This window comes from Corapipo altera, unplaced genomic scaffold (assembly GCF_003945725.1).
Source record: "Corapipo altera isolate COAL_440 unplaced genomic scaffold, ASM394572v1 56, whole genome shotgun sequence".
Lineage (NCBI taxonomy): Eukaryota > Metazoa > Chordata > Aves > Passeriformes > Pipridae > Corapipo > Corapipo altera.
In genome coordinates, this window is record NW_020884896.1 from 1,161,389 (window position 1) to 1,188,152 (window position 26,764).

Below are 26,764 nucleotides of genomic sequence, written 5' to 3' on the forward strand. Positions count from 1 at the left end.
AATAATCTAGACAATAAGATGCCATATTACCTGTGTTTTTCCAATCAGGACTTCTTCATACTGTGCTATAATTTCCTGAAGCATTTTTGAAGAAAGATGTATTGCTTCCCCCAGATGACTGTATCCATCAGATGGAGAAACCAATGCAGCATGCATTATAGTGCTGCATCCAAAGTCACACAGAGGTTTATAGCAGGAGAATCTAGAGATCCCTGCTTCTAAAAGACCAAATAGGTAGATTATTCCATACTTTAAATCATCTCAGCAACTATGTTACCTTATTTAAAACATGAGGAAAAATTAGGAAGGAAATAAATAATTTCTCGGCCCATACATCAAGAGTAAGCCAAATTTTGATGTTGTTGTTACAGGGCCTCTTCACATTTAATTTTTTTCACCATCTTTATATATCATTTGAGAAAGCACAGTCACCACCCACACAAGACACACTGCACCATCCTTTCTTGTTGAATCACTGGGATATGGCTGTTCCTCAACACCTCCTCCATCAAAGAGAGAAAATTGCCTAAACTGTAATGATTAGATTTTACATAGGAGTCACACCAATATGCAAAAAGAATCCAAGTCGGATACTACTCCACCAGTTTAATTATCCATCTACTCAGATCCTTCTTTTAAAATTATCTTACGTTGGAGAAAAAGAAAAGAACAAACGTTAATCAAGTTACTGTTTTCTCTAAGATTGTTTTGTCAAATTAGTTGCTTAAGCTACTGTTTCCTGTGACAGCTTTCCCTGAAGGATACATCCTATAAAAATAACTTTCACACTGCTCTTTCTAGTAATCTGATGCCTGCCTGGATATCTCCCTCACTGAAAAAGTATGATAATACCATTATATGTGTGTAGTTTTTGATAGATCTTAATGTGTAACATTTAAAAATCTATGAGAAATATCAGAAAATTCCCTGCCTCCCCACCAATGCTCTTATTTTCCAAGTCACACAGTATATCATTTACTTAACAGATTTTGCTCTGTCTTCACAAATGTAAAACTTTTTATGAATAACAAAAATCCCATCAAATAATTCTGAAAATCTTCTCCCTTCTATTGTAGCTTCTTGAAAGACAGAGAACTGCACTACTAGAAGACAGTAAAAATTAGACAATCTTGGAATCAAAAGCAAAGTTGACCTTATGATTTGAATACAACTGTCTATAGGTAACTTGCAGATTTATAGATTTATAGCCCAAACTTGCAGATTTAAAAGCCCACTTCTCTATCCTCTATTTGGGAGGATAACGTTTGTTATCTGCAGTAGACTCAATTCTCCACATGGTGCAGCCCTTTCAGAAGAGGCTGAGCCACAGACTGAAGTTGGGAATTTAAAAATACTCCTCTCAATTTTTAATCACCATTTCTACCTATCTATCCATTCATCATCTTATATTTCTTTTGTAGTGAGTCATTATAGTCCAGAAGAGTCAAAGGGTTACAGCCTTTAGGAGAGTCTCTTTTCTCTAGGTCAGAATTCAGTTTTTATACCAGAGATGTGTGTGTTGGCTATATATTGTCAGCAAAAGGATGAACAGAGGAGAATAAGCATCTGGAATAATGTGAAAGGAGGGTAGCACAGAGAGATAAAAAAATCTTAACAAACAAGTGGGTTTTTTTCACCTCTCCCTTTCTAAATATGGTTTGAAACCAGAAGGAACAATTATAATAAGTTTTAACTTCTGCTGTTAAAATATCAGTGCAGTATGTTTTATCCAAACAGTGCACACAGTTCCCATAACTGTTTACTGAACAAAGTTTTTGCTATTTAGCTTTCTAGAATTTTGTTCAACTGCATTTGTGTGGATGGTAGGTCACATCATCTACACTTGCAAGACATTTTTGGAGTAGTATGGTGCTCAGCTTTTAGCATCTTTACAGGAAAGAAATTTTCAGTAGTTCCTTGTGGTATTTTTTTTTTTTAAATTTAAGATTATACTCACTGTTCCATGCTGAAACATCTTCCCTTACTAAGATTTAATGTTTTTGTCCAACTTGATTCCTAAATTAACCTTTGATTGTTCTTTAACCCCTTTTTACTGAGATAAGAAAGCAAAATATAAAAACACAAGCATTCCACATGGATGATTTTTGGAATCATGCACAAATAAAGTAGCAACTATCAACTATAGTATTGAGTATTTGGAAACTGAGACATTTAAAATACAAGGTTTGTTTGACTATGCAATATCATTAGTCAGGAATTGCTTTAGATGTTCTGTGAAGATGTGAAAGGAATTCACTTTACACAGGTAAAGCTAAACAAAAATCAAATAATGCTTTATGGAATAAAAGTAGAAAAAAACCCCTCTTCTACTTCAAAATGCATGGCAGCTATATTATGTTCCAGAAAAACTTTTACCTATAAATCAGCCTGTAGATGTTTAATCACACATGCTTTTAACTACTTAAAAATATTTTTTGAGTATTATACTAATTTAGTCAATTAAACATTTTAAACAAATGCTAGCACTGGAAAAAACCTAGTTGCTAGGAAGCATTATTTGAAATTGTATGAAAAATGGAAATATAATTAAAGATAATATAGATCATTTGGCCAGTGCCACACTATACAGGAAAAGATGGTCTCCCACTCCCACTCTTACCCTGTGCCCAAACACTTGTACAACACTTTTGTTTTTCCTTTTTTAATAAGTCCATAAAAGCCAAGGATTTATAAAAAGTACATGCAAGTCTATTTACATTAACGGATCATCGAGAAGCTGCAAACTCTCCTTAGAAAAGGAACTATATCTTTAAGATTGGGAGTAGTAAATAAAACAGGACACCAAAACTAACAGATAAGGTGACAACAGCAGCTTTGCTGACTGCTGAATTTCTGGTTTGTTCTTCAGGCAAGTAGAGATGCATGGGGACATGACAACCAAAACAATTCAAATTCCCTACAGCTTTGAAGAGAAGAGCAAAATAATTTCAATTTTACTCTTTTTCTGATCCTTTTAAAGTCATATCAACAGATCTACGCCCTAAATTATTACTTTCATCTTTCTCTTGAAAGGGAATGTAGGTGAATATAAACAGTATCAGAAAAAGAGATGTTAGGAAAAGATGTAGTAGTCCCACCTTCAAATACCATGAGGAAAACAGATTCTTGAATTGTCTGCCCAGTCCAACTCTAGTCTCTGAAAAGCCAGTTGATCAGTTATTGAAACAGTGAAGAACCACTTCTTGCACATTTCTACAGATCCTTTATCACTGAGCAAAAACAAGAGGAAAAGCCACTGGAAGTCTCCTAAAGGCTTTTTTTATGAGAAAGTAATTGTATTCTTGCTTCACTATTCATCTTTCCATATTTGTACTTTCACTCAAAGTAAACAAGATAATTTCACAGTAAGCAAAAACTAAAAGTAGCTTAGCTTTCCCTTCTCTTAATAGCTTAGGAATAGGAAGGACATTAGGCATATTTAACTGTTCCTAGTTTGAGCCATACAGTAATTTAATGTTGCTCCAACAACGTGGTTTTCTTCACAAAATCTATCTGTATTTTCCCCTTAAGATTTTCTTGTGTAGCACACAAGTACCTTGAAGGCAGACCAAATGTCATACTCGGATTTGCTACAAATGATCCAGTTCTTCCTTCCTTAGAAAAAAAATGGGTATTGGAACTTATCCAACTGTCAAGAAGTTTGATATTTTCCCTACCTACAGAAGAGGTACAACCTGTAACTTCTGCATATGTTCCAACAATGTCTTCATCCAAAAGTGATTATGTTTAGTAAAATCCAGTAACATTCATCACCCCTCTGACCAACTGACACCCCAGTCTATGTCAAGGTATAAAATCTTAAGTGCTAGGAGGGAACTGGAACATTTTGGATATAAATCACAGTGAAACACATGAACATTTAATGATATTTTAATTATCAGTCCACACCTGTGACAAACATAACAGTTGCTATCACCTCGGTGGTAAGAAATACTGCACCAAACACCTGCCAGTGGTGTTTGAGACTGTAACTGAACTGCTGATTATGGTGCAAGTGGGTGTTCTGGATTTAGTAAGTTTTCCTTAATTATCAATTGGCAGTTAACTCAATATTCTGCCAGGCTTCCCATTTTTTATGATTAAACCTTCATGGCAGTAGAATTAATTTTTCAAGTTAGTTAGTGATATAAGTTATACTGTACATGCTAGATACTGGCAACAATTGAAGCACCAACATTAAACCAAAATTCTCACTACTGATGAAAGTTTCATACAGTGATTCTGATGCACTTGGCAGTACAAGTGAATCTCTCACATTAACTGCTATCATCTCCCCCCCTGTTTTTTAATGGTACACTGTGTGCCCCGTGACCATTCAAGTAACAAACAGGAAATCAAGGAAGTTGTTTTCCGGAATTTCACAGAAATCAAAGTCTCACAACTCATGGCAACATCCATGGTTCTTATTGTAATAAAAAGTCAGTATATGTTCTTAATCCTATTTATATTAAGATTTCTTTTAAAGAAAAGGTGCTATTTTGTATTGTTTCATCTATGAGGTAGATGGTACTTTCATATAAATAGTGTAAATCAGAAATTAAGGTAGTTCTAAGCCTGCAACAAGTCCTGTTCTACTGACTGTTCATAGTAATTATTTATGAATACAAAATACTTGCAAATTTTAAAAGTCAAACAGTAAGTCTTTGAGAGGAGAATGGTGGCCAAGCGGACAGAGAGATGCCTTGGCTTGTCAAAGGTCATCGGAATTCTGGCTTTAGCCTCCAGACCCCTTCACCGTTCGGGGTCCTGTGGAAGGTGCAGATGTTGCGGAGGAGTTCTCTGAAGACACAGGAGTGCGCCGCAGGCAGTTTGGACTCGAATTCCTGCAGTACTTCCCGAGTGCTGGCCTCGCCGTCCCCGCGCGCCTGGAATGCTATGAAGTTACGTAAATCCACAAGCAGTTCATCGTATTCTGTTGAACCCTCGACTGGGTTGGGTGCTGGCTGATGATTCTCATCTCCCTCATTCCTTGTCTGTTGCGGTAAAATAAAGTGGTTTCTTGCCCTCATATGAGCTAATAAAGATGAAGAGTCTAGAGCACTGGACGATTCTCCAGATTTTCCATCGAAGTGCTCACTGGAACTACACTTCTTTATATTTTGTTTCTTTATTGGATCTGCATCCTGCAAATAAACATACAGACTATGGAGGAAGTTGTATTTTGAGACCCACAGAATCTGTTAAACAAAAATCTGCCTGTTGTTTAGACTTAATCCATAAACATGACCACTCAAAACTTAGTCATCTGAAATACACAATAAAGAGGTAATATATTCTGGTCTCAACTTTAGAACTTAGGAAGTGAAAGAAAAGCATTGCTGGTCTTCAGACAGATAACTACACCACAGTGCAATTTGTGACTGCTGTATCCAATCAGACTTCATTAAAACATGAAAAACCAAAAATTCACAGGTGACTAAAAATTCTAGAATTCTACATAATCATACAACAAATGTGTATGAGACATCTACAGTATGAAACAGATTTCTTGCATAAATCATAACATTTCACATATATCAGCTATTAAGACAGAAATGTCTCTTACCTTCTGCTTCTTTGCAGGTGATGCACAAGTGGCGTGTGGAGATAGCAGCATGGAGTTTCTTTTTTGACCAAACCGTCTCCTAAAAACCCACAAACATCCATCAAACATCCTTCTCAAAATGACTAGTAAAATTTTTTAAAAGACAGACTGGGTTTGTGTTTTAGGGTTCTCAAGAGCCCTCTGCTAAGTTTTCTGTTCTACTGTGCAACAATAATGCTTTCTTTGTACTTCAGAATAGACTACCTTGGCTTGTAATGTGCCTTCATCTCTATATTAAATATGAAACATGAGCACCACTTTGATACATGTTACTGCAAATAACAAGTGCAAATAAAGATAAATCCATAACATCCTAACTCACTCTTCTGTTTTGGAAAAGCAGCATGAGGACAGAACTTACTTTATTCCTGATGGTGCACCAGAAAGACCACTCATGCCTGTCCAGGTTGGCACACCAGAAGCAGCTCCTAAACATTGCTGACGAGAGATTTTTAAGGCTCTCAAGGCATTCTGGGCCACTCTGCTTGCTTCTGCTTCCTCCAGCACATGATCTACACTGGAAGCTTCCATAATGGCATCATGCTTCAGAACACTGTGTACCCCTAAAAACCACAAGATTCAAAAGGTGAAGGAGGACATCTGCTAATTTACATGAAAATCAAATACTCACTTTTTAAGTGAATGCCACAGTAACATTTTTCCTTTCTCATGTTGATTATATTAAGCACATCAGTACAGTAATTCCTAACGAGAACCCTTTCTATATGAGTTAAGTAATCAATTTGACAGCAAATCACTTCTGGTGTGCTGATGAGGTCATTATTCACAATAGATCTGGCAATTATGTGGGTAAATTGATCATTTCCGTTGTTATGGACAGGACAGACAGAAGTGAAACCCTTGTGTAAATGAAGGTTGATTACATCCTTATTTCCAGGAGAAACACTGCATTACTGCTATATATCCAGAAGTGCAGGTCTATCTGAACTGCTAGTGCCAAGGTAATTAGCACATTCATAAATGTGGCATTTAAATTATGAACATCTTAAGGTTTCACCACAGTAACATAATAAACAAGTTTTCTATTGTAGCTCTAACTATCAGAGTAACAGAACTGCTCTTTCCCTCACTTGCATAGGTTAAACCTCTGTTTAAAAACAAGAACTGTTACCTGATTTTTTGAAAAGTTTCTGCAAGACATAATCATCATTTTTCTTTGAGTCTTCCTCCTTCTCTTCACTGTTCTCCTTTCTGTACTGTTTTTGTTTCACTAAATGAGGAATGCGTTTTCCTTCAAATTTGGCATCTTTGTGATGTTTCTTCTTAAACTCATCTTTGTGGCTCTCATGTGACAGCACAGCCACCCTGTGTTTTGTTTTTGAGATACATTTATAATGATTATTATCTAACTGCCCATCTTCAGTTTTAGCATCCTGCTTTTCCCAGGAGCCAGCTGGATCACAAGTAAGGCTAAAATCTGCCTTGGCATTTGCATTAGCTGCTCCATGTACTTCATCAGCCACCACAGCAGTCAGACATTTGGCATCCTCTGAAGACCCTGCATCGCATGGCAACGACTGGGACACAGATTTGTTGCCACTTTCCAAGTGTTCCTCCTTGCATTTATTCAGTGAATTTGTATCAGTAGTAGCTTGTGCATTATCTTTTGCAGAGCTGTTTTGGTCAAAGGATTCCAAATTTCCTTTGGTTTCCTCACTTGTCTCTATTGCTTTTGAAGAAGAATCTTTCATGTGTGTGGTTGAGCAGGAATTGGAGGACTTGCTCTTCTTGTGTGAGCTGCTTTCTGCAAGACGGAGATCACGTTTAGAAGCACCATTATGAGATGGCTTTGGGACTTGAACATCTGAACCAGTACCTGAGGGATGAATGAAATAAGTATCCATTTAACAACCACTTAAAACATTTTTTCTTCTAAACAAATAGAAAAAACCATGTACCTGCAAAAATTGCACTTGTTTCTGTCCCCTGAGACACATCGGGGCTGTTCAGAGTAAAAAGTTCATAAAGGTCATTGGATTTGAAGAAGCGATTCTGCTTAGGGTCTTTCAGCACTCTGTTTGTTAAAAACTGTTTGAAGATTTGTCTAAAACAAGAAAAAAAAAAAGTACTTTGTGCATGAAACAATGTCTAGCTATGTTTAAGTACTGAATACAGTACTTAAACAGAAAACTATATAAGCACAAATATTACCCTGCAGAACAATTAAGCAGTGGGAAGATTATGTTAGTTTCCAAAACAATCTTGAGTTAGTAACTTTCAAAACAACCAAGGAAGTTGTTAAATGCAGAGATTTATTATTTTGCAACAGCCCCATAACACAACAGGTAACCACCATCCTGAGATGTCCTACGAGGCATCCCTTAACTAAGCAATAAATAATTTCACAGCTAGTATTTTTTTTTGTCCATTAAAATTGAAAAGCTTGCATGTTACAATAAAACTATCAGAAAACTCCTGAAAGAGAAACAAGAGCTTGTTAAAATGACAACATTTTACATGTTCAATTGATTGGAGGGATCAAAAGCAACAGAATAGCTCAGTCTGATTGTGATGACTGGATGACAGCCACTGAAAAGGGAAATCAGACTTGTGGTTGAGAGGAATGGAAAAAGAGAGCCCACCTGCAGAGGACTAACAGGAATAAATCTGGGGGAGAACTGAGATGCCAAAAAATCTTCTAGTATTGGTAAAACTACTATGCTCTATTTGTACTACATAGTGCCTAGAGTAAAAGCTATTTTTTCTCTACAAAAAAATACATCCCTAAATAAAACTGGAAATCAGTTCTCTAGAACTGTTTTTATCATGGTTTTGGTTCTGTCTACATTACACAGTGAAACTATTTTTAAATCCAGTTGTTGAAAACTAAGTTTAAACATAAGTGTCAGCTACTGCAAGTATCCACTAAAAGACTTCATAAAGTTTTTAAAGATTATCTGAGCTTCGTAGTTTCCTGCAATGATGATCACATATTTACAGGGAAGAACACACAGGAAAAGAGAAAAGACAATTGCTTTAAGTTCACAGTCCATTGCACGGTTCTGGAAAGAAATGAATTTCTGATGGCAGTGCTGACCCTTAGAGTCCAATTCCTTGATGTGGTCAGTGTTGTTTAAACACAAGTATGTCAGAGGGATGGAAGCCAACCAACAGCAGATGCTTTGTGTTCATGTGGCAAAACAGATTAAAAAAGGCATTCAATAAGTGCTGGCATTTCATCATCTAGAGCTTTTCATTCATCTGAGTTTTCCAAAAGGATACTTCAGTTCTGAAGAGTAATGCCTAGACAGAGGATTCCCATGTACATTCATTTGGAATTCATGTGAGTGAAGCTAACTACTGAGAAAGATGAATTGGAAAGCAAAATAAAAAGATTTCATTGATTTCAAAATGCAAGTAACTTTAAAGGCGTTAGCTACATTTTGGAATAAATAACACGAATATGACTGGTGGTTATTTGGATTTAATTCTTTCACTTTGGAATGATTTGGGAATAAAATCAAATTGGGTTTGCACAGTAGTAAATGGATGTATGTACCATATACATCTTGATATATCCCAAGGAGAATATAAAGAACTCGTTGATTTCAATTTGCATTTCAAACTTGTTGAGTCTCCGGTTCTGAGTAAGGTGCTGATTATTTTCTGTTTATGCCTCATACTCTCTTTTCCAGTGTGTGCTGGACACAGATGTTGGAACAGACTGATAAGGTACATTTAGCAGGTGGGTCTTGGAGCTGACAGGGAGCAGCACAGCCCTGAAGCTGGGAGTCCAGTACTAGAAGAAGGTTCATTTCTCAGGAGAAATTTTAAAAAGTTTTCTGCAATGTGCCCATCATGACCAAGGTTGGGGGTTACAAACCATGTGAGCACACGCACACTGGGTATGTCAGTGTTGCACCACCTTGAGTGGCTACAAGCATTTTCCTGAGCATGCAGCTGTATCCAAGAAAACATTCTGACTGACCTGTGGTATATCTTCTCTTCAATAGTACCTGCAGTGAGAAGCCTATACACAGTCACCTCTTTCTTTTGGCCTATTCTCCAAGCACGTTCCCGAGCCTGGAACACAAAAGGTTTGGTTATCAGACATTAGCCTCTTAAACATATGTCTGACAGAGAGCTAATGATAACACTGTTTCAAACTTAGTTTGGACACTTAACATAGTTCAAGAAGTGGTATTTCTATAGCATTATGACAACTAACTCAGCAGGAGAAGAACAAGATTTAGAAAGTTTACATATGTAGAAAGACAAGTCTCCAACTGTATCAAGTTATAAAAATTATCAATAAAATTATATTAAAATTGGAACTTGTATCTAGAATAAGTAGTTTATATAGACTCATTCCAGTAGGGATCTATTTTACAACAGAGCTTTAATATACACCTTTCTTTTGAATTTTTATTCTTTTTCTTAACTGAAAGCTTTCCTACGAACATCTTGAACCAACCACTAATACATACCACTCTAAGTCAGACACATGTAGATCTCAGAGCTATGTAGGATTCTATCAAAAAGTTTTTTCCTCTCAAACACATAAACACCACATACTACTATGGGATCTGATGAACCAGAGTCCACCACACCCTGAGATAAAGCATGACTTTTAACAATATTGGCTTAGAGCAGCATTCAAAGGACATAGCTACATATCGTTATCTAGTGACAAAGCCAATCTGAGCAACACTTGTTCTCCTTTTCTTACCCTGCATTGTCACCACGAACAGTCATATCGGTTCAACAGCTTGCACAGCTGTACTCTCCCTTCAAAAACATCTGGTTTATTCATCTTAAAAACACAGGCCACTTGAACTGTTTGTTTGACTGCACTGTAAACAGACTATAAGAGTTGACAATATTGAAGAGTGGTAAGATGTAACAACATAAAGGGGATGTGGTGGGAACCACTTAAATTGGTTTTGCCACAAGAGTATATCATAACGTGGAACTGCACCCTAAGCAACCACTGCTGGGAACAGCAACCTTGGAAAGAGCTACACAGTGCTTTAACATTATTTGAGGAGATAAATGTAATTTCATCTTCAGTTTTGTTTCAGCTTAGTTGGTAAACGAAATGTAATAAAACAAACTCACCTGTGTGTCTACACTGGGATTCCAGTCAGGATCATAAATAATAACCCGGTCAGCACCAACCAAGTTAACACCAATGCCACCAACACGAGTTGTTAAGAGAAAAAGAAATATGGATTTGTCCTATAACACAAGAGAGAATTTACTAAAGCAAGAATTATCAAAGTGTAACATTAAAAAAAATAAATTAATTCCTGAAATCTTTTATTATCAGCATTATTTACAAAGATGCAAAGGGGGCCAAGGGAAGGAATACATTTCCTTGTTCATCTAGTATCTATTTTGACAAATAAAAGTAGTCTAATCTAAATTTCATTTACTGTTGTCCAATAAAATTTCTTTTCCCCCTTCTCAACTGTGTTTTTTTTCTTAGCAGAAAACACAATTTAAGTGTGAAAGAAGTGATGACTTCTTTCTGCTCTCTCACTAAGTAAGTTGTTTCATTTGACATAAGTCCCCAGTTTTGTGCCTCAAACCTGACGAAGTATATTTAAAAACACACCAAAGAGGAATGCAAGAATTTAGCCATACTCACTAATAGTCATTCAGGTATGGGCAACACCTCACCTCATTATATTTTGTTACAAGAGGTTGTCTGGAAGCTACTGCTGTGGTGCCATCCATCCTGAGGTAGGAATAGTTTCTCTGTCTCACAAAGACTTCAAGTATCTGCATCATCTGTTGTGATGGAAAAAATTCAATGAAATCCAGATGTGCAGACAGCAACTACTTGATCAATCCATATGAATTTGTGGTATGAACTGCAGTGTTAATCAAACGACCAAGATGACAAACAAAAACTCGTGAACCTTAAATGAACAGAAAATTTACTTATGTAATTGGGGAAAAAAATTACTTATTTCACTGCTGAATGCATAAGTGGAATGTTTGTGTTTGGTTTGGAAAGTCCAGGGCCATAGTCACAAGACACTTAAAGAGATAAATGGTGCAGCATTCCAAGGGAATCCATAGAAGCAAGACACAGGGAAAACAAATGAAGGTCACTGTGTTACCGGCCCAATGCACACAGTTCTGAGGATTAGATGTGCACATGCATTACACAAATTGAGTATCAATTCTATCCTGAAGCTACACAGCAGGGACAGCTTGCTATGATATGGGTACAACTGATACGAGCTTTGACCCCATATATTGAAATTGGGCAGCACTGCCACAACACTCTGTCATTCCAGTAAAGCTTACTGAGCTTGGGAACTGGTCTCCAATTATTCCAGATATTAGTCATTTTCATAATTTTTTTTCAGTAAGATCGTAATTTTCTGAGAAGGACATTACAAAAGGTGGTTCTAATTACAAGTGTTGTTGGAACACACACACACTGTTTTTAGTTTTAGTGATAACTAAAACTAAAACCAAGTAGCTCATCTTACCTGTCTTGACTGAGTAAAAAATAACACTCTGTGACCTTGCTTGTGCCATATTTTAAGCAAGGATTCTACCACTATCATTTTTCCAGAACGTTTCCAATATCCAAACTGATTCGATTCCTCCACTTCAGCATCTGGTACACCCTTTGAAAAGCTGGGACTATCAGCGACAAAGTCAGGGTGGTTGCAAATCTTTCTCAAAGTTGATAGTCCTAAGAGAATCTAAAGAACACATGATAAAAGTATTTTTATTTTTATGACAAATACTTGTATCTATAAAGGTTGTGGTTGAGAAAAATAAACAGCAATGGATCAATCCAGTCATCATAAAGAAGTTTGTTTTTAATAATGCTCTTTTGGGAAGTCAATGGATGATAATACTTGTTTCATGGAAAGTTTTAGGAAATTTCAGTATAAGAGAAGGTCAATGAAACTTTATTTTCTTGTGAGTCTATTCTGGTGACAGGAGAATTCTGCAACAATTTCCACATCAGCAAAAGCAGTCTTTAGCTGTAACTCACAGTCAAATTTTTCCTACTCAAAAGGAAAACTTTCACCAAGTTTATTTCTTGAAATTATTGTGTCCTTCCTTCCAGCTCCTGCCATATTAGCAGGTAACTTAAGACAGACCTTGAGTATAGTAAGTATACCCACTAGAGTGCAGGGAAACAAAGAACATATGAGTAAAAATAATAAAAAGCTGAAATTACCACTTTTGATGCCATTTAGAAGGGTTCTGTTCAGTTATTTATTAGAAGTGTTATTTATTCTTCTGATATAATGAGCACTCATTAAAAAGAGCTAGCTTGAAACAGCAAATCCCTCAGTCTTCTAGCACTACAAGTTGGATGAGCCTGTTCATAATTTATGGTTTGTTTGGACAATGGGGTTTTTGTTTTTCAACTGGGATTTGCTGCTGTCACACAAAACATCTAATAAAAGCACTGGGATTTACTATCCAAAATTTTCAAAACTCTAGCAAATATGATAGTCCATTCTGTAACATCTTTGGGGAATTTGTGCAGATCGTCTTGTACAAGCCACCTCGAAGATCAAGCTCCTTAAAATAATTTTCACTGGAATAACTAAAATGTACTTGAAAAAAGTTGGCCACTATACCTTTTGCAAGACCTGGAAAAATATAAAAACATTCAAAACAGGAATAAGGACAACATGTGCTTTGTATGGAACTGCAATACATATGGCTGTACTGACCAAACAACCAACTGGAATCACTGTGTATGAGGGGAGAAAGGATTTCACAGTTCACAAGATAAGAAAATGTGGTAAACTACACATAGATAGTGTAGAATGCCAAGGCATTCTATCTCTCCTCTTATAAACAACAGATCTGTATCCTGCAGCTAAAATGGAAGGGAGAAACATCCACTGCATGCATAAAAATGCCAAAGGGATCAGATGTGTGCAATGTAGGAATCAAAGGGAAGAACAGACATTTTACACAGGCAACAGCTAGCATTTGAAACTGTATTTCAATTACTCCTGTCACCTTGGTCACATCAATTTCAACACTTACACTGTGAGGACAGAGGCAGATGTTGAGAAGTGACTAATAAGACAATAACAAGGATGCTTGCTATTTGCTCTGCTATATGTTAAGATTCTGCAATCATCAACTGTTGCATCACAAAGTTATCACACCTGAACTGTACTCTCACAACAAATTATGCTTTTCCTTTGCTTCACTTCCGCAACTAATTAAAAGCATGTATGCTGTTACCTAAAACAGGTCATCCAATAGCCATGATTTGTTTCCAAGATCCCCATTCCAATCCTACTTTTATCTGGTCATGTCACTACATATGGATCACTAACTCTACATATTTCATGTAACATTTTTTGAGAACAAAAAAGCAGACATTTACAAAAGCAGAACTGAGATCAGTGTGCGGTTCCCTTTCTCCTCAGAAGCCAGGTAGAAGAATGTAAAGGCCAGTCCCTGACTTCATCCACCAAACTCTACCTGTCATTACCCTTATTAATGCCCACCTGCATGTCTCCATTGAGAATCTGGTAAACTTCTTTAGAGTTGATGTAATCCTGATAGATTTGACGTTGCTCCTCTGTCAAACGGCAAAAGAGGACCTACAAAACAAAACAACCGCTCAAGCCCAACCTGTGTGAATTTTAAAACTTCTCAATGTGCTACAGGGAAGCTTTACAGATGTCTGACATACTGAAATACTAAGTTAAAAGATACTGCATAGAAATAATCAGAAATAAAAAAAAGAATATAATTTTTAGAGAATGAACATAATCAGTAAGATGAGTTTCATGAGGTTTTATGTGCTCTTTCCCATTTATGTTTTCCCCTCAAATTGCTTTAGTTTTGAAAGTACTGCCATTTTCCAGTTTTAATGGGGTAACTGTGCAGCGTTAGTGTTCTCTCAAAGCTATGTTTATAGGAAGTGCTTTCCACTGTGGGTCTGTTACGTCCCTTGCAACTTGCAAATTCTTACTACCTCATGGGAAGGTTAGCACATGTGATCTGTCATTAGACTCTGAGTGTGAGCATATAATGATTTTTCAGATGCTTTGATGGGCTAAAATGGAACAAAACACTTCCTTGCATCCTGCAAGGCACCCAACATTATGCTGTACGTCAAACTGAGGTAGTGCCTTCTGACTGACCAGAACAAAAATCAAATTTGTTTCATCTGTTTATGATTGCATTCTTTAGACTAAGTAGCCCAGTACACTTTAAAGTACGTAGAAATTAAAATTGATTAAAAAAGATCATTAGACTGAACAGCAGAAACTGAGTATGGCTTACTCGTTTATTATGTACCCTTCAGCACTGTCTTACAAAGGCTAGCATGTCTACTTCTCTTTTAGAGGGAGAAGACAGGAAGAGAATGAGAAGAAAACATGAAAGCCTGAAGCACTGAAACCTGAGTGGCAGAAGAGTCTAACAATTACCACAAGTGAGTATTTGAAGGAATTTTAGTTAACTAATACTTTCAACCTCCTCTACTTTGAGTAAAAATGTTTCCTAAAAAAACATTCCACCTCATGGTAAAGCAAACTAGTTTTACATCAAAAGGCATAATATTTTTGAAATTTATTAAAATGTACAGGTCAGCTAGCTTGCAAGATGAACAACTGCCATCAAGTATTTCTCTATTACTTTCTGCCCAAATTAATATTTTTACAGCAGGAAATAATGCTAAAGTGTTTCCTGCTGTGAAAAAGGAAACAGACAGGCAACTCATTTCTATGCACAGTATTAAGCAGACCTGACTACACTTCATCTATCCTTTGTTTTTTAGATGAGTGCACTCACAGAGACCCTTCAAGACTGTGACCATTTAATACTCAGAACACTGGTGAAGAGAATATGAATCTTGAAAGCTCTACATCTTCTCTTTAGTTAAAACAGCATTTCAACAGCTATTAGCAAAAATTATTTCCAAATGACCAAGAAAGATTGAGTTTTGGGGAGGGAAAGGACTCAGATCTAGTAGTGAAGATAAACAAACCTGTTCATTTTTATCTGGAAGTGAAAGGCTCATTTTTACATCAGCCTTCATTCTTCGCAGCAAGTAGGGGTTTATGGTGTCCCGTAACACACAGGCACATTTGTATGCAGTTTTTACCTGAAAATAGGAAGAAAAAAGCAAAAGTTATATTTTGATTCTTGATATTAATTTTAGCAACAAGCAAAATTCCATCACTAGTGATAGGAAAATTCTAATAAAATTAGATGTTTTATATTTTACATGGATTTAAAGTTACATATTCAACACAATAAGAATTGCAATAAAATTCATGTTAGGGACAATAAAATTGAATAAGTCTTCCCGAGATAGCACAGATTTGTCTTTAAAAAGAGACCAGAAATATTTCATTAGAAACCAAAGACAGAAGTGAGTCTAAATTTACACAAAACTAAAATCCTCATGAAAAAGTGCTAATACACATACTGAAGATCAAAAAAGAAGCCTGCAGCAATGGTGGTTACTAGACAATAAGTGAAGATTAGTGCTCACTTGAGACTATTAAGAAAGAAAAATCGGTACAAGAAAATCCCCATGATCACAGAAACTAAAGGTCACTCTGGTTTTAAATGGAGCATATGGTTCTACAACGGGTAATGGATGTGTGAGATGGGTAATAACTGTACATAATAGCTAAAACCAACTTAATTTCTCTTAAGCAAAACAAATAATATAATAAATTATTGATATGTAAAAAACCAAACTGAAAGTCCAATTTAGTAAATTACTAAGATTTAGACAAGGGAAGTACTTACACTCAAAAATAAAATAAAACTTTAGAAATGCATGTGTGCATTACAAAGAGGATTTAAAAGGATACAACTTCCTTAGCATTTATACAAAAATTAGTCTGCAGATTATGATGCAGACAATTAATTTATCATCTAATTTGAAAAATGTTCTCAGTCAATACTGAGAACCACAACTACAAAGATTAATAGACATACTTACTAAAAATCATTTTCCAAATAATTTTTGCTTTCAAAATTTGTTTCTCTACTTTCAGACTTCCAACACCTACTTTACCTTTTAAAATAAAAACAGTTTTCAGTTTGGATTTAAGGATTCCTCTTATTGCATAATTTGACAAAGCTTGATATCAAACAGGAAAGTTCTATTTAAGTACATCAAAATATAAGACAGTTACTTTCCACCCCATTTTGTTTATCTTTACTTCACATCAAAGAATACTTCTAATGACACAAACTTCAGGGCTTTTGACAAGAAAACTCTTTGTATAAGTTGCACCCCCCATATAAATGAAATGGTCTCATTTAGTTGAACAGTTCTTTTTGTACATGCAGCAATAAAACACACATGCAGTTCTTTTTTGGGTTAGTGTAGTGTCTAGAACATACAGCATGAAGTACATTTAGAGGTCAGTTTAGAAACAACATAACAGTTTCCTTCAAGCAAAGTGCTATTTTTGATGCATTTACCTGGACAGGAGAGGCATTGCAATATCCTCCCATGGTTATCGGGACAGAAAACTGCTCCATGAACACAGGTAGTGTTCCCAGTTTTCCTGGGAATATAAAGTCAAAGAGGGACCAGAGCTCCTTTAGGTTATTTTGCATAGGGGAGCCAGACAAGATGATTCGATGGGGTGTGCGGAACTATTAACAAAAACCACAAAACCAAAAGAAAGTTATTTTCATGGTTCATGATGTAACCCATCTCCTGCTTCAGAGGATATTCAATTTTACCATCAATGAATTCTCATGTTAAAATATGTGGCCTCATATTTGTGAATAAAACAGCTTTCTGCAATATACTGTCCACAAACTATTGGCAGAAAATTGACACCAGCAATCTGACATTTATACCCAATGGTAAATTACTATGCAACTTAAAATTTCTGATTTTTTTCTTTACCATACTGCTGTAAATTTACTCATGTAAATTCATTAAAAATGCTAAGTAAATTAAATAGTCAAATACAGACCACTGTGATTTATGCTTTTATTCTTTATTAATGATCAAACGTATATTTTTATGATAGGTTTTTATATCTTGGAACCTCTTCCCAGAGCACAAATTTATTTTTTATAAATACCTGCTTGCATGCAAGCGTGACTGCAGCATTTGGATTTCGGATTTTGTGACCCTCATCCAGAATCACATAATGCCAATCATAAGTGTGGATGTTGTCCTGCATCAGTCGAATGTATGAATAAGATGTAATGAGAATTCCATGGCATGAAGCAATTTCATGAATTAGCTTCACCTAAAAGCAAGAGGTGAATGTTGTCAGCAACAATGAGACAGAAATCTCAGACCTACTGAACTACACACATACAAGTCTGCTATCCAAGGTATGTATAAAAAGTTTTGTAAAAGCAGATATATAATTTACATTGCAAAAAAAAAAAAAAAAAGCATAGGTAAGATTTCGATTATATGGTTCTAAGCTCATCTGTAAAAGAATTTTCAAGCACTTGAATACTGTTTTATAACAGATCAGAATTTGACCTGAAGTCTGGTCAAAAGGAAACAGTGGTTTTTATTTTTAATTTTTTAAAGACAATGCCTAAAAAAGCAAACACTGGATTTGATTAATGCAACCGATTTCTTCAAGTTCTCCAATATGCATGTCACAAACCCAGCTTTGTGTGCTGCAAGCAAGATCTAGCACATTGGAAGAAAATTGAACAAGTGAAAAACTGAAAAACAATCACACACAAAAAAATCTATTTGGTTAATTCTAAATTCTGTCTAACCTTTCTCATTAATAGGATTAATATATTTGTTATCAACCTTCAAATTTTGTGCTTCTCTTTCAAGCTATAACCTTTCCCCAAGTTTTTACTAGCCTTTATAGTTGCAAATTATGTAGGGCAGAGAGTCTGTGCCACTTTTCACAGCATTCAAAACTCATCTCTATTGTATTTGTCCTCCACATACAAATCTAGAAGACTTAAACAGAAGATGATGGGTTGAGAAGCAATTCTAGATGAAAGAAACAGATCCAATATAAAAGAAAAAAAGAAAGTAGAACCTCTACTGAATTTGCTACAGGAAAGACAAAATTCTTATTACTTGAAATGCCTTTAAGAAAATAAAATAAATAAAAAAACCCAACAAAAAACCCCAAACAAACCCAACAAAAAAAAAAAAGAGAAAAATCCATCTCAAAAAGTGAGATAAGTTAAAAAGTCCATGATCTTTTATTGTAAAATTAGTTGCTTACACATACTCCAAGATTTAAAGCTCTTATGACTTTAACTTTTCAAGAATTTCTACTTTCTGATTATCATCTCCTGATAAAACCACAACACATTATTTAATGTTGAGATCACGATTCTCAAGAGAATATGCAATCTTCAAAACAATTTGCATTACAGGGAGAGTATGATTTCTAGGCAGGTGTGGACACCCAAAGCTTAATTCTACGAGGTATATTATCCACAGTCTGCAACATTTCTCGAGTGTCAGCAAGGGCCTATCCTAGAATATTGTAGACATCTCTACCCAAACACTTACGACAAATCATCTCGGGCGATTTAAAATTAAAAGCTTGTAAAATATGTAACCTCTCCTAATTTTTGCAATTAATAGGGTATGTCTGCAATTAGCCTGACTTACAGAATGCTACGCTCCTGTCATTAAAAGATGTTTTGTGAAAGTGCTGCTGTTATTATGGAGGCTCAAGAGACCAATCCCTCCTAGAGGGCAAACAGTGGACCAGTAGAAAACAACAGCCATAAATCACGCTGTCAGGTAGCAGAGAGAACAGAAGTGAAACACAGGCACATGAAGGCCATTCACTGTAAACACACCACAGCAGAATCCTAGTCAGGATTTACTGAACCTGTAATTAATTAAAGTTTCCTTCAAGCTAAATTTTTAATAAACAAGGATTTGTGCTGACAATGAAGAAATACAACACAATTTTATCAACTCACGCTATAACACTAACTCATTTTACTGCATTAGGTACTTTCTCAGAGGTTGCCTTCACTCTAGGTGCAGTTCTTGGAGTAATTTTAAATATTTTAAAATATGGTAACAGATTTAATATTGGATACACACTCTTTTGAGGGTGTGGCATTCCAGAATTTATGCTATTTTATAATGTATTACTTAATTCACAATTCTTGTTTGGTTAGATTAAAGCATGTTTAATTTAATTTTATTTTTTCTTGAGCAATACACTTCAGTGAAATATTTCAGGATATGCACTGTTAAACTAAACAAACAAAAAAATTTGCTTAAGAGAGACATATCCTACTACTGCCAAAAGATAACACAGTCATTAGCTAGTTCTGAAATTCTGAACTCTGGCCTTTATATGATGCTAATGAATAGAGGAACATGTGAGTAGATTGAGTAATTATGAACTTACATTTCTGTTCAGCACAGTATTTCAGACCTTTAAAATTCAAGGACAGTATTTTCTCCTAACTTTGAGTGATAAGTTGATTGTGTTGCCTTGTCTACACTGGGACACAACCAGTGTACTGGATGATTTTTGGCAAACAATACTTCCTATGGCCAAAACATTTATGATTTATTCTAAGGACACACCTTTAAGCAAATTCTTTTTTCCTGTTGGTACCTCAATGTAGTTATAAGTTTGTTTCTGAGCGTACAAAAACAGGACAATTTTTCTGACTTACAGAAATAATGTTTATCTTTTTTTGGATAAAGCAGTCTTTGAAAAAAGGTTTAAGAGGACCTGAATTCTGAATTATTATGTATTATGTATTAAAAATTGTAATTTTCTTAGAAATGTATATCTAAGACTCAAATTAAAGAAATAGACTAGTGATAACTAGAAAATTCTCTAAACATTCAGATACCTTTGAGCAAGTGTGAATATAGAGATAATATCTAGTCACACAACCATATTTCACTTGTGAATCAAAAACGCACTCTTCAGCAGACTTATCACTATCTCATAACCAACCATTAAGCCCGGAGATCCATAAATGCAACATATAAAACCTCTTTATTATTTCCCTGCCCCCAATAAAACAATCTAAATGGCACCACGAAGAGGCTTCAGAAGAACACATTACAATGTTTAATAATGTAAAAGTTGCAATAAAAAGAGCTAAAGCACTTAGCACGTATTTATCCAGAATGCTGCTTCTTGGGGCATGATACTAAGTTTATCTGAGTTTGGTCCTCAACTCAGAAATAGATCCTTTGGCTGAAGTACGGTTCCATATACAGTCATATAGAGTGAGTTGATAACCATAACCTCTGAGGCTTATTTTGTTTGCATGTAGATTATGTACTCTACAGTGAGAGTAGAAGGTCTGAAGTTTTCAGTGTGTAGGCATCTTCAAGTAGATGGTTTCACAGCATGAACTGACAACTGCTTTTGAGGGCTGTGTTGTGTGTCCTGCATTTGACCAGAACAAGGGAATGCAAAGTTGCAGCTTTACAAAGTTGCACCTTTACAAACGCTATGTGATTACCATTAAAGAACTGTTAAACTCAGTGTTACGTGTTCTAAAGATCAAGAAATTAGAAATTCAGCCTCGAACTTAAAAAACACAGTCTCCTTCTATATATGCTATGTTAAACAAGATAACCAAAGTTCATGTTCCCTCTTACATTCTACAATTTACAAATGTTTATGTGCCAACAGAAGTTTTGAAACAACAGGACAAGCTCTTTGTATAGAAGGTTGTTTTACCAACACTTGCACAGTTTTCTTCTCCTAACCTTGTGTTCTATATCATAAATAAAATAGTATTTGTGATACACTACATTAGATTTACTTCTTTGTTTTCTCTCATCCTTAGAGGTCTCAGAGCACTCAATGTTTACAGATCAGATTTAACCATAAACCATAGTAGGAGCTTAATAGCGTAAGACAGCACCACAGGAAATATTTAGCCACGAATGCTATACCTTGTTCAAACTGAAAGTTGACTTCACAAAGGAAGACTATTACTTAAATCTGGTTTTTCCTACTGCTTCCAACTTAAGCACATTTTTCATCACAGAAGAACCAAATGATCTTCTGTGATCACAAATGACAGTAATAAAAAAAAGGGCAAGTTTTACGTTTCATCCATAGTAGCTCAGAAGCTTTGGAAACCCCTTCAACTTTCTATTGTATCTTCACTTTCACTATCTAAAATACCAATCTGCCTTCCCTTGAGGATAGCTGAAGGTCTTTAAATTATTAGGTATATTTCAGGGGATGAAACTGGAACTTCAGACTTCTCTCCTTCACTGTTGAAATTTTCTACCTTTGTTATTTTAGCAAAGGAATAAAGTAATCTCCCTTTTGAAGCTTCACATATGCTAAAAACCTACACAAATATTATAGACCCAGAGGTATCTTAGTGGGATGTCTCAATGACTGATCTGAAATTGGCTGATAAGACTGGCGGCCAATCCGGTGCTCACAATTCAGACTGTTATTTCATACTATTATTCCAAAAATCTTGTAATTGCTTGCAAAGAAAACCAAAATGGGAAGAGAGGATATGTCAAGGTAAAACAAAAAAAAACCACCAAAACCCAAACAACAACAACAAAATCGGTGAGCCTTTCACTTGCCACATTGCTCAGAAGTCCTACTGTAACACTAAAGAAGTGTCACTAACTGAACAGATGTGTAAGGTACTGCCTGGTATCAATTTATGATAAAACAATCAGAACAGATGTCTTCCCCACTCTTCACTGTCAAGTGAAATACTTCCGTGGGCAAGTCTAAAGAAGTGGGAGACAGGTTCTTGCACTGATGTTTTTGTATCTTGGAAGGTGCAACACAAATTGCCTATTCATAAAAGCACATAATTTCACCAATGTTGAAAGATTTACTATTTGTTAATATTTCAGGATTCCTGACAATGTTATGGTAAAAAATACGTACACTAATCACACCTAAAACATCAACTTAAATTTTATCAAATGAATCTTCAGCTGTTGTCTCTTTCTGCTATGAAATACTGTCTTGCCTTATGAGACATCTGTCATTGCTTACCTCCTTTTTTCCAAAAATCTCATTCAATAGTTTTACACTTAATCTTTCTCTTTTCCTTAGAAATTATCTGTCCCTCTTTCACAGGCCTACAGAGAACAAGCTGCAGCAAACAACCTGCTGGCCAACCACTACAGGATAATGTAGTCCTCAAAATCCACTGTCTGATGTCCAGTTAATCCAGAGGACAATTATGTTCTTCCACTGGTTCAGATAACTCTAACCTCATTAGAGGCTGAAGTGACCTTTCTCACTCCAAAGCTGATAACAAAGTTCAGTTCCCCAATACTCTCCTGGCAAGCCAGCTGTCCAGCACAAAACTCTTCTCATTTATTTTGTGATAAACCATGATACACTAACAGAATAATAGGTCAATTCTGCAATTGTCAGTTAATTACAAACAGGTCTGTGTAACACTGAGACCACAGGTGCACAGCAAGTTGGCTTTTGGCCGCGTAAAATTAATCTCAAAGAATAAACATATTTTCTTAGGCAGTATAACCACTATTTTAAAATTTTTTTCTTAAACTTAGTTAGGTTTATGCCTTATGCCAGAGCATAAAGGCAGAATGGTCATGGGAGGAGTATCATAAAATTAACATATGCAAAAGCAGCTTCCTGTAATGCCACAAGATGGAATTGTCACGAGATCAGATCAGCATCAAAGAATTCATAGACAGAATATATATTGAAAAGAAATCCTATGCAGGAGTAAATCATCTGTCCTGTATTTTGTGTGATACATTTTCAGTGCACAAGTGTTATTTATGCTAATAAATTAGTAGTAAACTTTTATTGCAGGTATAAAAGCAACTAGAATGGGAAAAGTGTGTTGTTGGTTTTTTTTCTTACTTTAGCTTGCTCTTCTCTAATTAAGAGGTATCTAAGAAAAAAATGTGCATGAAGTTAAGACCATATCAGCAGTGACACTTTTTAAAGCATATTGTTGCAGCTCTTAGAAGATGAGGCATTAGATTCAGTTCTCTAAATCTGCCCTATTTAAAGTGCTTATAATTTTAAGTTGTTGAATATACATTTATGGGAGGACAACGGGAAGGTGAAGTCCTTGAAAACCTGACTATACCTGCAGATGGAAAAATTTGAGCCACTCTGTCAAGTCCATTAATTAACAAATAGCCCAAAATAAGCACACATGATTTAATTTAGGAAGACATGCAAGCATGTTATTGAGGTCAACAGATTTTTAGGGCTTGAAAACACACCAAGTTAATTGAACAACAGGAAGCTATTAGCACATTAGAGTGTGCTATTCCTTTTTTGCCATATACTGTAACTGCATCAATTACCTCAGAATATGTTTAATCAAGTGCAATTAAGCAACATATCATTTTAATGTTATTACAATAAACTCAATAAATATTTAAAGAGAAAATTAAAAATGTTCTGCTGAATCCTGAAAATCCATTTAAGCACCTAAGGGAAAGTAAAAATTTAAGTTTTCCTTGTTTTGTTCCTACAAGGTACCAAAGTTTGAAACTTCAGAAAAGTCAGGCTGTCCAACTTAAGAAACAGACTAAGAACATGCCTATGAAGAGAGTGGTGAAGAAAGCTAAAAAGACAGAAAATGCACTGTTTGAAACAATGAAAACTAAGAAAGTAACACTGCCATGAAAGAAAATGAGATTAAGTCATGTCAACTGACAGTGCCCAACTGAAGAGAAATTGTACGTGCATGCAAAACGTATTAAATATCAGATCAATGACATACTGATACAGAGAAATGCAAGAAGAGAATTCCTAGGTGCTAGAAGCATATATCTGGTGTACAAGCAGTCTAGTCATAAACTCCTAGCATGGACTACAGCACAAGGAAGCCTCACACAAGAAACCTGTTACTATGATTAATTTGTTCAGGTAACACAAGTCTAAATCATAATATGCATAATATGTACCTATTCTGTCACACACTTTTTTGTCCAGTTTACTAATAAATCTATACAAGACAGTGAACTTTTTGTTCTTTTAAAACATTCAGAGAAAGGGCATACAAAAAAAAAAAAGTCTCTGGAATTACAAAATGGATGTCAACCATTACCTTACTCTTGGTATAAGAACCAGTTTCATGGAGAACAGCGACTCTAAATGGAGGCCACCAAGTGTGGAATTCTTTAACCCACTGATGCAACACAGTAGCTGGACAAACAATCACTGTTGGACCCAATCCCTGGTACCTAAAATAGAGTATTTGAGGATAAAAAAACCTTTAACATGAAATAAATACTTTGTATTAAGTGGCTCATTAAAATACACACATATTAAAATGATACAGTTTATAGTTTAGAGTGGAATGTGAGAGCTATGGAAATTAATTGGCACTCTGTTTTCCTGGAAGTCTGTTTTTTAAAGGAAGATGAAGAAGGTACTGCTAAAAGAATCTATCCATTGAACAGTTTATGGATGCATCTATCAAGATAAACAGAAATAGAAAAGCTCCAAACAACAAGGCATAAGGGAACTTCCTCCTGTGATATTACAAATCAGGTTTTAGTGACTGCTGTTTCTGTAAGAGAAAAGAAATCATTAACAAGCAATTATTTTATTACTTCTATTATACAGAATGTGTAGCTAGAGTCTCACAAATGGATTTACACACAGGTGTTCTGCTTCATGTTTGTAATATAATGTACTATCATCATCATAATTTACAGAAAAGACATGGACTCTAAAGCAGCAGACTATATCATCCATGGAAGTTGAGGACTGAGCTCAGCTCAAACTGTCTCATAAGTTTCTTATTCATAATCACACGATTGTTTATGAGAATTACTAAGGCAGTTTGAAACAAAGTCTTTCTGTATATTAAGTTTAGAGCTACTCTTAAGGTTAAAAAGGGAAAAATCTCTCACACAACAGCCAAACAAGAAATATTACCACCACATATAAATACCAACAACTACACAGGAAATATACTAAGTAGTGGTTACTACCAATTATTTTTCAAATATATTTGGTCTTTAAAAACTAGAACAAAATGACTTTGCAAACAAAGGTAAAAGCTACAGTTGACATACTGATCTGTGTCTGGCTGACTATGTACATTCAAGTGGTAATAAATAAACAATGTAAAAGATCACAGTATACATTCAAGATCACACACTGATAGCAATAAAGAAGGATTTCTCAGACTCCATCAATACCTGGCTTTAAAAGAACCAAATGTCTTAATGCCTTCAGAAACTGTTGACATGAAGAAATAATATTCTTTATTAAAAGCTTATACATATGCAGAATAACAGCCTGGATGTTGCTTACGAACAAATACTATCACACAACCTTACATAGTCTAATTAAAGAACTCCCAGCAACCCAAGGGGAAGTAAGAACTCAAGAGATGCAAAAAATAGCTTCAACTACGATATGAATCCAAATAACCACTGTTATTGCTCTTAAAAATATCTACAGCAAAAAAGCCAACTTTCCCAGAACATACTAGTTTCTCATTCTTCATGGGTTGTAACAAAATACCTCTGTTTATTCCCCTGGTCTGTATCACACAAGTTCACATGCTGGGTTTATCCAGTTTTTTCCCCCCCTTCATCTTACATAAAGAGTTCACACCTCTTTGATCAATTTTCAGAAAATCCATTCCCCCTCCACTCAGTTGTGTGAAACCTCTTCTGTGTCTAGTCTGGCTCTAACCACTTTCCACTAGCCAACATTTTATTATTCTCTTGAGAGTTTTTATTTATTTATATAAAAGAGTCATCTAACTTCTTCCAGTCTGAGCTGTTTCACAAAACTAAACAAATCACATACTTCTGTTTGCTACACTTAGAAGGCATCCTCCATTCCCCTAATCACTGCAACATATTTGATCTGCTGTCCATTCAATTTATATTTGTTTTCCTAGAACAAAGGCAACACTAAAAACATTAAAAATAAAAATCTTACTGGTGCCTTGTAAGGTAACAGTACTGCCCTGTTCCTACTGCAAATATATTGTCGTAATGTATTTTGTCCCTCTTTCACAGTTGCATTGTAGTAACAGTTTATGGTCAATATAATATATGATCAATATACCCAAATCTCTTTCTTCCGTTGCTCCTGGTTTATAAAACCCAAATTCACAACAAGTATCCTTTATTTGTTGTTATTTAATTGGAAGCAAATTGGAATTGCAAATAAGATTTATTTCTGCAACTTAATATCACGAAAAAAGAAGCTGTAGTCATACTATATTTACAATCTTTAAGTACTCAAAAAATTAGCA

At 35.4% G+C, this 26,764-nt stretch overlaps 1 protein-coding gene across 3 annotated transcripts in view; it reads right to left on the reverse strand.

Moving 5' to 3' along the window:
• Positions 1-2,646: 2,646 nt before the first annotated feature.
• Positions 2,647-26,764, reverse strand: part of ERCC6 (ERCC excision repair 6, chromatin remodeling factor) — a 46,982-nt gene continuing 22,864 nt past the window's right edge. For all 3 annotated transcript variants that reach the window (XM_027648050.1, XM_027648051.1, XM_027648049.1), the window contains 14 exons: positions 24,590-24,725; positions 17,644-17,814; positions 17,027-17,203; positions 15,570-15,686; positions 14,080-14,175; positions 12,073-12,291; positions 11,249-11,359; positions 10,685-10,804; positions 9,555-9,649; positions 7,525-7,670; positions 6,738-7,442; positions 5,967-6,168; positions 5,567-5,645; positions 2,647-5,144 (listed from right to left, as the gene is read on the reverse strand). In XM_027648050.1, coding sequence (XP_027503851.1) covers positions 4,719-5,144; positions 5,567-5,645; positions 5,967-6,168; positions 6,738-7,442; positions 7,525-7,670; positions 9,555-9,649; positions 10,685-10,804; positions 11,249-11,359; positions 12,073-12,291; positions 14,080-14,175; positions 15,570-15,686; positions 17,027-17,203; positions 17,644-17,814; positions 24,590-24,725 — 2,800 coding nt within the window. In that variant the 3' untranslated portion in view covers positions 2,647-4,718. The remainder of the gene's footprint in view (positions 5,145-5,566; positions 5,646-5,966; positions 6,169-6,737; positions 7,443-7,524; positions 7,671-9,554; positions 9,650-10,684; positions 10,805-11,248; positions 11,360-12,072; positions 12,292-14,079; positions 14,176-15,569; positions 15,687-17,026; positions 17,204-17,643; positions 17,815-24,589; positions 24,726-26,764) is intronic.